The sequence below is a fragment of the Engystomops pustulosus genome, chromosome 6, assembly GCF_040894005.1.
Source record: "Engystomops pustulosus chromosome 6, aEngPut4.maternal, whole genome shotgun sequence".
NCBI classification, from domain to species: Eukaryota; Metazoa; Chordata; class Amphibia; order Anura; family Leptodactylidae; genus Engystomops; species Engystomops pustulosus.
Window position 1 is genome coordinate 131,566,034 of NC_092416.1, and position 13,188 is coordinate 131,579,221.

General features: G+C 43.0%; 1 protein-coding gene across 4 annotated transcripts in view; it reads left to right on the top strand.

Moving 5' to 3' along the window:
• GDAP1L1 (ganglioside induced differentiation associated protein 1 like 1) overlaps window positions 1–13,188 on the top strand; it is a 49,051-nt gene that overhangs the window by 508 nt on the left and 35,355 nt on the right. For 3 of the 4 annotated variants that reach the window (XM_072111034.1, XM_072111033.1, XM_072111036.1), the window contains one exon: window positions 11,770–11,955. The exons of the other annotated variant lie outside the window; for it this stretch is intronic. In XM_072111034.1, coding sequence (XP_071967135.1) covers window positions 11,770–11,955 — 186 coding nt within the window. Of the gene's footprint in view, window positions 1–11,769; window positions 11,956–13,188 lie in introns of those variants that run through there. 4 annotated transcript variants of the gene reach the window in all.

The following is a 13,188-nucleotide window of genomic DNA, read 5'->3' on the forward strand; positions in this document are numbered from 1 at the left end:
TTAGAGAAAATTAGGGCTGTTTCACATCATAATGCACTGAGTTCAATCCCCAACTTAGGCCGCGGTCACACGTACCACTAGGCGTCCGTTCATAACGCGACGCTAGCGCACAGGGGGAGGTCCTCGGCTTATCAATCGCATGCGGTTCCCTGGAAACGCATGTGCGTTCAGGCCGAGGATCTCCCCCTGTGTCCTAGCTTCGCGTTATGAACGGACGCCTAGCGGTACGTGTGACCGCGGCCTTAGTGATCAGTCCGTGTCACGGCAGTATTCATGGAGTAATGTGAAACAGCCCTAATTTTGAACACGTGGCATTTTGAACTAGTTTTTGGACCGTTTTTAAGCAGTGCGTTAATAAACGCATGCGTTTTTTTGTCCATTTTCCAATTATCTCATTTACACCCTGCCTAAAAACGGCCCAAAAAAGGGTTCAAAACGCCATGTGTGCCCCCTGCCTTACCCATTGATCCAGGCACTGTCAGTGTTGTCATCTGCTTGTATTCGTTATCCATGGCCTCTTTCCTTCTAAAATCAACTTTTAAATCATTCTAATGATTGCAAGAAGTACCCCCCACCCCTTCCATTGTGTGCTGCTGCCTTTAGAATAGTGAATGGGTCGTCTGCAAACAACTTGGCTCTAAGAACCAACTTTTTGTGGTGAATGGCTACAATTGGCTCTTGGCAGAGAGCCGTCGGCTCACTTAGGATGATGCCACACGTGGCGTTTTGAACGCGTTTTCGGCCTGTTTTTAAGCAGTGTTTTTGAAAAAGGCATCCGTTTTTGACAGGTTTGACCAATTGTCTTAATTCAAACTGGTCAAAAAAACGCATGTGTTTTCAAAAAATGCATGCGTCTTTTGACGGACTGCTTAAAAAAAGGCCAAAAGCGAGTTCAAAACGCCACGTGTGGCATCACCCTTAGCCCTGTCCCGAATTGAGTAGCCCCGCCTCTTATTCTTGGGACACACCCCCTTTCCCTACCATGGACGTATCTCATACTTCCTCACAGGATGGCATATGTATAGTGAAGGACGTTTGTGATACGCCCTCACTTCAGGTGGCTATAATATCGGCTCTGTGGTACCTAGAAACAAGCTTCTTTTTCTTGGAAAAAGGAGAATCTCTTCTTTCAAAGTGTGTTTCTAGGTGTCAGGGAATCTGAGACATTCACTGATATCGCTGCGGCCGGGAGCTGTACTGACTCAGATGCACGCCACGCCATGACGTCTCCACGCAGCTGTGCATCCAATTCCGACTGCAGCAGCAAGAAGATGCGGGAGGACAAGCATCGGAACAGGTGTGTACACAATTTTTTTTTTTTATTCACAGCCATTAGCTCAGAAAACGGATTGAGGGCATATAAACTGTTCAGTATATACATTTGTGGGGGCCCAGTGCATATATTTAATGAGTTGGGCCATTGCTTTAATTTCATGGGGCCCAGTCCCAGTGTCTATATTTCTTATGAGGGGAACCAGTGTATACATTTTACTAGGGGGCCCATTGCATTCATTGCACAGTGGGCCTAGTGTATATATTTAATAAGGGGATCAATTGCATTCATATTATGAGGGGGCTCAGTGTGTATAATTCATAAGGGGGCCTAGATTGGAAAATGCAAAGGGATGAGACAGTATATAAAATGTTTGGTTTCCCAGTAAACCAGTGCCTTGTGCAGCATGTAATCCGCTTTCCTCATATCAAGTACTGTTGCAGTGTGGAAAAAATTTACTTTTAATCTGTGTGGTAAGGAGCATCCCATAAGTCAAGGAGGTGGGAGCTAAATGCCAAAGTCAAGCTCAGCACGACTCCTCCATTGTGATTCAGTTCTCTGCTTTCAAACTGCCTGGATTTTTGTTGCGTTGCGTAATAAACAATTCAAAAAAGCAGGGCAGTTTGAAGGTACAGACGCCAATCACAATGGGGAGGGGCGCTGAACTTGACTTTTGGCAACGGATTACATACTGGTGGTTTACTGGGGTAATCTTTGCAAAATTTGGGGGGCTTTATAAGATAGATTCAAAAAAATGTGAGGAACCTGTTGTGTTATTTAATTAATAGGAATCATAATGCGTTAATGTATTATTTAAGGAGTATTATATGCACATTAATAATTTGAAGGGGATTAAAAGTTGATTTAAAGAGAACCAGTCATGCAAAATAACCCCCCTAATAAATATATTTTCATAAACTGCCATTAGAGAGCATTGCCTCTATCCCTTCATTGTCCCTCTACATGCCTGTAAACTTAAGCAATGAGGTCCTAAAGCTGTATGCAAATGACCTGTGAAATGTCCAATGAGTCATCAGCATATTCAAGCTGTCCAGCGTATTCATGAGTGAGAGGTACAGCCACACCCCCAGTGCTTGACTGACAGCCTGTATAATAATGTGAGGCTGTATAATCATGTGATGGCTGTATAATAATGTGACGACTGCTCCATGTGCTTGCTGGTGGCCACGCCCCCTGCAGCCTGTGTGTGGATAGGAGAGATACAACAGCTCCAGGGTGCAGCCATGTCCGGTACTTGTGTAGGTGATGTTTGTGTCTCTGTGTATTAGGAGGATGCAGCATGTCAGCAGATGCAGCACACACACTAGTAATGCTTTACTATACATTACACACAGACATGAGCAGGGGGAGTAGAGGGGAGGGGGAACAGGAGTGACATCACTGCCTCTGACCATGTGACCAGCCTCATTTACATAATAAAAAATACATGATTTTATAATGATTAATGTATGAAATAACTAGATAAAAGGCTGGTATGGATCCTTGTGAGCTGCTCCAACAGGTAGTAGTGACAGAAATAGTGACACAGACCTGATGACAGGTGTCCTTTAAGGGTGCATTTATGTTTTAGTGTATGTAATCACTATATTTTGCAGGTTGTGACTGTCCTAAAATTTGTAGGTGAAAAGCAGATTTTTGGTTAGTTTTAGTGATTTTATGATGATATCTTCATGTGAACATATGCCTATGAGGTGTCATTGAACTCTGCCATTATTTTCTTTTAGGGCACATTTTTTGCCTCAAATTAAATTTTTATGCATTTTTATTAACATTTACACTTTCAATCGAAATTGCATGAAGGTAGTACCTATGTCTCTAAACTCCTTAATGCAATTCTGTAAACAGGACAAGTGTCTGCTTCACTACATATGGTTATCTGGCCCTACCTTTTATAATGCCTCCTTTACCTCTCCACCTTTCCCACAGTAGTCCTACTTCCTCCTTTACATCGGTTATGTGCGGCTCCAATGACATCATCACATCATGTCCGCTGACCTTTGCCAATGGCTTCCTGCATCACCATTGTGGGGAAGATCCCAAAAACCGAGTCTGTCCTGCCAGGACGTTTAGGCCGGCGGCACACGTGGCGTTTTGAACCCATTTTTGGGCTGTTTTAATTAAGACAATTGGTAAAACCAATCAAAAACAGATGCGTTTTCTAAAAACGCATGCATTTTTTAATGCATGCATTTAACGGACTGCTTAAAAACGGCCCAAAAAATGCCACGTGTGCCGCTGCCCTTAGGGGGTCAAGTAAAACATGTGCAAGGAACATTTGCTGGAATTGTTGTAGAAAATAAAAATGGCTGGTTTCTTCTTTGGCATTCAGCCACAAATTACCCCTGGTGGGGTACATAGTAATTAACATCCTGAAGATTTTAAACCTGCAGTGTAATTTTATGCTGTAGGGTATTTCACAGGATGTCAGTGGAATTTGTGTGTCAGCTTTGAAGAGTGTTCCTTCAAGTCATTTGTCATTTTTCTGCAAACCACAAATGGGCTTATTATGCTTCATACATAATCTGCATGTTAATACTTAGGGCCTGACTTCCAGTTACACGAGGTGTCATGCCAAGATAACTCTTATGGCATGTCACGTTTCTATAACAGGAAGATGATCAGCAGTCACCTCATTACCTGCTGCTCAGTCACAACTGTTGTTTCTTAATGGAAAGTTGCTCTCTCGTGTTCAGCTTGCCTCAGCAGTGTGTGTGCCAGCTGGGTAACACAGACTCTGGGTCCTTAGGTTCCTTCAGGGTGACACATCATGGAAACATTCCTAGCATTTATTTATGGCTTTGTAAACGGTACTACTTAAAGGATCTGTTCACAGTTTGGTTTGTTTTTGCCGATATTCATTAGGAATCTGTCTACATTTTCTTCTGGTAGTGAATAGTAAAATATGGACATACAACTGCAGAAGATTTAGTGGGAGAAGTGGGAGAAACTATGATTATGTTTAGCATATCAAGTATATGTTATCCTAAGGCATACCCATTTATCAGGCTTTGTACCGCGGTTTTTCTGGCTCACGGTGCGGAAATTGCAACTTTTCCCCCTTTCGCCACCTTCACGCCACTTTTTTTGAAAAGTGGGCATAATGGAGTGTTCTCTTTTTCTGTAGTGCTAAATTTACTCTAAATTTACAGTTGTAGGTTATAGCAGAAATCTACTACAGACAGGCCCTTACTTAGATTTAATCTGTGATTACAGGTTATGTGCACTGGTGCGGGAGCATTAAGACTGCATGATGCACACAACCGTATGGGAGCCCTTGATTTACAATGTACAGCCGTATCAAGCAGGGGCGGATTAAGACTGCCATGGTTTTTGTGTCACGATAAAGATAAGGTTTTCATCTCTCAAATCACATGAAGCTTATGACTTTGTGAACTACAGAACCAGACATACATACAGCTTAAGACATAGTTGGAAATGCAATTGAAAAAATTTGAAACATGCGGGGGGCATGATGGTCAGTTGAGTTGTGAGCTGTATGTTTTATTTAGGAGCACAATTAAGGTAAAGATATTATCCCGGGGACAATATTGTTACTACAGTTAGTATTGTACTGTTAACTGTGGTATATTAAGGGGGCATTCTAAAATGCTGCAAGGGGTCAAAGATATCCAGTTGTGCCATGGAGAAGTCATTATAGGCACAGTATCTAATGTAGGAGAATCATCTCTGCAAGTTATGAAATGCCACCTCTGCCTGTGTCGCTGATGCATTTTATCAAAAAGGACTGTCTCTCACACTAGAAGGTTAAGTCAGTGACTTCAAAGAGTACATCTTCTATCTGTGAGATGGAGGTGCCTAGTGCTATCTTGTCAGTTGGCCACAGCCACTGGGCTGACACAGCATTAGTATCATTGTGTAGCAGGCAGGTGGCAATGGTTGGGATGGCTCTGCCAGCCACTTTAAACAGACAGACATCCATCATTGAGTTATGGTACTGGGAGCGCTGGAGGAGGTAAGTATCAGATGTTTATTGTTTAAATTGCTATAAATAGCAATTGCTTGGCTAGAAGTGACAGGGGTCAACAATCAGTGACCTCCTTGGATCATGGACGTCGCTTGTGACGTCTCATGATTAAAAGAGCCAGTCCAGTCCCCACACGGCTTTCCCTGGGACATCTACGTCTTTTGGGACAACCTCTTTAAGCTTTCTTATTAGAGTTGATTCAGTCTAAATACATGTTCTATGTAGGCTTTCACAGCCATCCCTGGATTCCACCCTCAGTGAAGTTTATACAGGACTATTTGTCTTGTAAATTTAGCTCTATCCATCTTGCACCTGTCACATTTTTGAGACTCAGTTCCGATTTTCCAGGCAGCCGATCAATTTGGCTAAGATTCCTTAGCAGAGACCAGTGCCCTGTTACAGCACATTCATTTTTCCATTAAGGATTAGGAGCAGGAATAGACCCAGCAGCCTTGAGGGTTGAGGCAGCTACCCATCTACTTGTAATATATGGCCTTCTTTATAAATCTATATGATATATGATCTTATACCGTGCACTGCAAAAAAACATTGATCAGAAGTAAAAAGTTTGAAATAGATATTAAAGGAAATCCACTATTAAAAACCAGGAATACTAACTCATAGAGAGTCAGTCGGTGGTAATATTATATTTGTTTTCAATTTCCTGCTTCCTTGTAAAATCCAATTTTTAAAATTATGCTAATGAGCCCAAAGAGCTCCTTGGGGTGTTACCGCAGCCCCTCTGTTCTGCAGCATAAAAGGCTGTTAGAGTTACAAGTCATATTCCTAGTTAGTCTAGTGGTCAGGTACCACACGTGGAATGCACGGTGCTTAGTATCGACGCAGCGTAAAATCCTCCTGGTGGATGAGGTGGTTAGGAACATTCTGGGTGACCTGGTAAAGGTGCGCTCTCTGCAGTTTGAGAGGCTGGGCAAGGGGAGGGCCTCTCTCCTTTGGAGGGGGTTCTCCTTTAGTGTCTGTCATCTCCACTCCTGGTGTTGGGCTGAAGCTGACACAGTAAATTTTTGTTTTGTTTTATGAGCTTGTAGTGATGTAGGGCTTGCAGGCGCCGTACCTGGGCTTTATGTGGTTTGGATTGATGTTGTTCAGCTTTTGTTTTGTACAATATTTTCTTTATGTTATGTTGTAAAAACTGTATATAGCGTATATATTGTATGTATTGTATATAGTGGGGTTTGGGATCTAGTGTTAGGTTGGGAGGGGGGTGATGGTGGTGGGATTTATGAACTGACCTTTGACACTGCTCTGGACTACTTATGTTGTGTTTGTTAGTATATAATATATATATATAAAAAAAAAATGGGTGTGGGGTAGTTTGTTATTAGAGGGTGTGGGGTGGGTTTATATTTATTTATGGTCATTTATGTTTATTTGTGGGTGTGGCTTGTCTTTGCTTATTGGTTTGGTTTAGGATGTGATAATCAGTTGGGTGGGGGTTGTGGTATTTAGTGTTTATTCATTTTGGTGTTAATGGGGTTAATGGGGCAGATTTATCAAGTTTCTGAAAGTCAGAATATTTCTAGTTGCCCATGGCAACCAATCACAGCTCAGCTTTCATTTTACCAGTACTCATGAATATTTTAAAGGGGAGCTGTGGTTGGTTGCCATGGGCAACTAGAAATATTCTGACTTTCAGACACTTGATACATCTGCCCCATAGTGTTAATGGGCCAGCAGGTAAGTTATTGTATATATTGTATATTATGTTTAGTTTGTGTTATATAATGTTATGGGTTTTTTTTACTTTTATATAAAATAAAAGATCTACAGTTACAAGTCATCCCCTCCCCTTCTGCTCTCTCAGCACTTCGCCCCCCTCCACCCGATGTAATCACAGAATAAGGGGTAGTTACAGCACATAGTAAAAGGGGGAAGTGCTCCTTGCACAATGCAACAGTCTATAAATCTGCAGTATGGAGGTGCACTGGTAACGCTCCCAGATCCCTTCAGGCTCTATTGCATGATTTAAAAAAATATTTTAGAAGCAAGGAGACCATGGATAACAAATATAGGAAGATTACCACAGTCACAGATCCTGGATCTATGTGTAAGTGTAGTGCCTGCTCCAAGATCACATTTGCACTACGAATGTGTGAGATGCTAAACAATGACGTGAGCATTAGGAGGCAGGGCTGGCGCGCACAATGATTGAAGTGGACAGAGAAAACAGCAGTCCGGAAGTGGGGCTACCTGACTGCCTGGTCGAGCAGCCCTACCTCCTTGACTGCATGTTACAATAGAATAAAAGATGATAAAAGGTGCTGACACCTATGAATAGGATGGGCCTTCAGGGACATAAGAAGGTACTGTTGGTGGGCTTAGGGGTGTTAGTGTGCTGACAGGTTCCATTTAAGTGAATAATACAAAAGTAGACACAGCCTTCAGAAAAAATCTGATTCAGCCTCTAGGCTTAGAAATGTAACAATAATAGCTAACACTTTAACTGTCTGGGAAGACAGCTGCTAAAAGTTATAGGCTCTGTATTACATTTCTTTTTAACATATGTTTATTTATACATTTCGAGATCTCCATGCTCCAGAATCTGAAGTCTGTGCCAACTAAAAGCCATATGCATTATGACAGGGGCCGATGGCCATTCAAGGGCCCAGCACATTCTATGTGCATTTAGACAAGGCTGCATCACCGCACCGCCACTGTGCATAATAGTAGTCTGTAGGGGCCCTGAGCTATTTATTAGCTCACTTCCTCCATTTACGGTAGTGTGGATAAGGCCTCAGGCTGGTTGCTGCTGTCCTCCATTTTCCCTCAAATTGTGTCTCCCTGTCCTCCATCCCTCTCTTATTATGGCCCTCTCTCATATTGTGACTCCCTGTCCTCTATCCTCCTCATATTGTGGCCCCCTGTTTCCCATTCCCTCATATAGTGGCCTCCTGTTCTCCGTACCTTGCATTATTGCCTCCTGTGCTCCATCCTCCTCATAATGTGATCTCTTGTTCTCCATCCCCTTTATATTGTGGCCTCCTGTCTTCCATCCCTCTCATATTGTTGCCCCCTGTCTTCCTTCTTGCTGCTATTGTGGCCGTCTGTCCTCCAATCTCCACATATTGTGGCCCACTGTCCTCCATCCTAATTATATTGTGGCGCCTGCCCTCCATTCCCTGCCCTCTATCCTCCTGATATTTTGGCCCCTATCCTGCATACCTCTCATATTGTGGCCCACTGTCCCCCATCCTCCTCATATTGTGGCCCCTGCCCTCCATCCTCCTCATATTTTGCTCCTGTCCTCCATCCCCCTCAAATTGTGACCTCCTGTTTTTCATTTTCCCTCATATTGTGGTCCCCTATCCTCCAGTCTCCACAAGTTGTGGCCATCTGTCCTCCATCTTCCTCATATTGTGGCCCCTGTTCTCCATCCACTGTCCTCCAGCCTCCTCATATTGTTGTCCCCTGTCATCCATCCTCCTGCTACTGTGACCTCCTGTCCTTCATTTTTACTTATATTAAGGCCCCCTGCCCTCCATCATACTCATATTGTGGCCCCTGTCCTCTAGCCTCCTCATATTGTGGCCCCTGCCCCCCATCCTCCTCATATTGTGGCCCCTGCCCCCCATCCTCCTCATATTGTGGCCCCTGCCCCCCATCCTCCTCATATTGTGGCCCCTGCCCCCCATCCTCCTCATATTGTGGCCCCTGCCCTCCATCCTCCTTATATTTTGACCCCTGTCCTCCATCCTCCTCATATTGTGACCTCCTGTCCTCCAACCTCCTCAAATTGCGGTCTCCTGTACTCCATTTTCCCTCATACTGTGGCCCCATGTCCTCTATCCTCCTCTTATAGTGGCCTCCTGTCATATTGTGACCCTCTGTCCTCTATCCCCTCAAATTGTGACCTTTGTCCTCCATTTTCCCTCATATTGTGTCCCCCTCCCCTCTACCCCGCATATTGTGCCCCCCTGCAATCCATTCTCTTCATAATTTGTCCTCCCTTCCCTTCATAGTGTTTCCTCCTGTCCTTCATCCCCTTGCTATTGTGGCCCCCTGCCCACCATTATCCACATATTGTGGCCCCCTGTCTTCCACCCCCTCATATTTTGGCCTCCTGTCCTCCACCCCCCTCTTATTATGGCCCCCTGTGCTCCATCCTCTCCATTTTCCACATAATGTGGTCTCTTGTTCTCCACCCCCTTATATTGTGGCTTCCTGTCCTCCATCTCTCTCATATTGTGCCCCCTGTTTTCCATCCCCCTCATATTGTTGTTCCCTGTCCTCCATCATCCTTATATTGTGGCCCCCTGTCCTCCATCCCCCTCAAATTGTGGCCTTCTGTCCTCCATTTTCCCTCATATTGTGGCCCTTTTTATATTGTGACCCCCTGCCCTCCATCCTCCTCATATTGTGACCCCATGTCCTCCATCCTCCTCCTATTTTGGCCCCCTGTCCTCCATCATCCTCCTATTGTGGCCCCCTGTTGTAAATTCTCCACCTATTGTGGCCCCCTGTCATCCATTATTCTCGTATATTGGATCCCTGTCCTCCATTTGCCTCATATTGTGGCCCATATCCTCCATACTCCTCATACTGTGACCCCCTGCCCTCCCTCTTCCTCATACTGTGGCCCCCAGTCCCCAATCCCCCTTATATTGTGTCTCCTCTCCTCCTCCTGTTGCTGGGAATTTAAAAGAAAAACAAAAAAAACGTTACTTACCTTTCCCTCAACTCCCCGCAGCAGTTTTACTCCTTGCTGAAGATGACTCGGAGGAGGTAGCAGAGAGCTGATTCCACCTCCTAATGGTCCTGATGCCTCAGCTGCTCTGCAGCTGTAGTGTACAGCAGAGAAGGAGGTGGAACAAAGCAGGGCAGTCCTGGACAGTCTTCCAACCGCCAGAAAAGCACTTGGAAACCCGAACTGTCCCATCCAATCCAGGAAGGTTGGAAGTTATGTACTTTCAGTAACTAGCACCTGGCGTCTTGTATTGTTTAAATGCAAGACATTGGATGCTGGTTACCGATTTCATAAGTTTCCATGGAAATGCATATGGTCCCGGGAGCGTGTGTCGCGTGTTATAGAAATCGCAATAGACAAAATGCAAAGTAAGGAAAAAATGAAATCACAAATCCCATTTAAAATCAAATAAAGCAAAGATTGATATCAAAAACATATACACAATGGAAGAACACAACCTGAAAGCCACATTTGTGACCGGCCTGTAAGAGAGACTACCTTTGTTGCCCATAGCAACTTATCAAAGCAATATTTTCATTTTCGAAAGCAGAATACATCACAAAATCAAATAATCTGAAATGCTCTTATAGGACATGTTAACTTAACAAATATTAATCAACTTTATTGATAAATAATCTTGTAATGTAGTGTAATATGTAATGTTTCATATTTTGCAGAAACAACAACTAGCCACTAGATGGCATAATATAGCTGAAGTCAAAATAGAGTAACAGTTAAAGGGGTTGTAAAGGATTGAACAATTTTCATTACTAGCTCCAGATTATGTAATTTGTCCTTACCTCTGATCCCACACACTCCTGGACGAGACTCTGTAATGGGCTGATAGTCCTATGGCCACATATACTGTACAAAGCAAATTACCAGCACTCACATCAGATTGATTAGAATTTTTTTTACTATCAGTATATAGTTTCTGCAGTACCACGTCGGGGAGATGGCTGACTCTGGACGTTACGGTCCCTGCGCACTCACTGGCTGCGTTTATTTTGCCAGATGCGGATGCATATCCGGCTGCACGACGGGGCTATCATACGTCAGCGTGTGATAAATAACCCCACTTATGTCTTATAAATAACCCCCCTTAAAACAGTGGGCCACATTTATCAAAAGCATGTGCAGTTTGCCTGTGGAGTGTGCAGAGTGCGCCAGATTAATCAAAAGTGGTGCACGATTTTCATTAATATGAGGCACTGCTCTGCAAGGGTGCACCAGCTTTTTTAAATGCACCTTTAACATAGAGCGCGCAACACGATCTTCAAGTTTTTTCGTATTTTTTTTGGTATATTGTGTGCCCCCCACTCCACCATTACGGTAATAATCTCTCACATGGTTGTCATGTTATGTTATCTTTCCAGGTAATACGACATAAGACTGTCCGCCAATCCTAGCCACATACATATCTGAGTCGATTTTGCAGCGCCAGACTAGTTATTACACCAGCTCACATGCTTATATGGCATAGATGATTGAATTAAGAATTCCATATGATGAGAATTCCCATAATAGCGTACGGCATGCTGGAGTGACCTTGAGAGATGCAGAGGGACTAGTAACCAGGTCAATGATGATTTCTGCTGATGCACACAGACACCAGTGAGGGGGATTCCTGTGTTATTAGCAGTGCAGAGTGTTTGTATTCCAGACAGGGTGATGATGATGAAGAGCAATAGGAGGCCCTCTGCTACTGGTGGTGGCCACACAACCATGTGATGATGCTATTGCTGGAGCAGCAGCTCAGGAGCAGCCTCCTTTCTTCTGTTTCAGGCTGTCATGGCTACTGCCAGCAATCTGACTCCCACAAATTGCAGCTGGTGGCCTATTTCTGCAATAGAGAATGATGCAGGCAAAACCCATGAAGGGGAAGGCGACGCTGAAACCTCAAAGCCCAGCTTCAAAGCCAAGGACAAGCTGGTTTTATACCACTGGACACAATCATTCAGCTCCCAGAAGGTGAGGAGAGGGCAGGGTGCATTGTATGAACCTCCATTACTAGCAGCAGCATCTCCTACAGTGCAGGCTCCAGTCCTGGGCATGGGAGAGGTGGCTGCATCTGTATGCATTGCTGAAAGCTGTTGTCTTATATTATTATACTGGGGCCCATTGTGCAAGCCCTGACACTGACTGAAAGGATCAGTAACATCTCATATTGTCAGAAGGGATTGTATGCATCTCCTTTATTTATTATCTGTACCCAAATATGTATCTTTCACCTAATCAATATAGGAATTTCTATCTCTATTTATCATCTATCAATTATATATTTCATATTTATGTCTCATATCTATATTAATATCTGTATATTATAAATGATCTATTTATCTATGCTGTCTAATATGTATATAGAGATATAGGTGTTTTCCATCTCTCTAACATTTTATATCTGTCAGTCAATTGGTTACTTACATCTTCTTCTATGTATTGCACATCCTTCATCTATCCAATATAAGGGTTTCTCTTTCTGGTCTGTAAAATTCCACCTTGGTGTTTAGATTAGCAGATCAAAGCATTTTCCATTAGGAAACCTTGAATAAAATATTACAGTCCTTATAATTTTATGTTTTTTAATTTGATCTTTTTATGTGTATTTATTAGAATTTTATGTATTTTTTTTTTACATTTTGTTGCGTCTATTTTTAATGGTATATTTATGCATTTGTTTTACCATTTGAAATATTTTACGAAGCGTTATAATTGTTTCTAAAGAGAATATTCATGCATCAGCTGTGCTTTAATATTGTTTATAGGAGAACCACAGGAATTATAAACCATAGGTTGTCTGCAGGCTGCATATAAATGACTGACCTCTTTGACCTCATTCTTTTTATTGACTGAATATGTCACAGTAGACTGTATTTTTTCCATGAGTTATCACATATACTGTAGGTTTTTGTCATATCTGGTCAAATGCAATGCGATAATGCCATAGGCCTTAATATTACAGTAAAAAAAACAACTATTGGAGCATATGAAGATTAAGAGATGTATTTCCTACTTGGAAATCCCCCCTGATTGGCTGAGCTGCCCCATGCGTATGATATGTGATGGATGACTAATTCTTGGGGTTTTTTTACCTTTCAAATGGTTCATGTAAGGCTATGAGGCACCTTTACTAAGGGCTCTGCGCCGCTTTGTGACAACTTTTTTCGGACTGTGCCCGTTTTTTGTGGCACAGCTGCCCTGGCT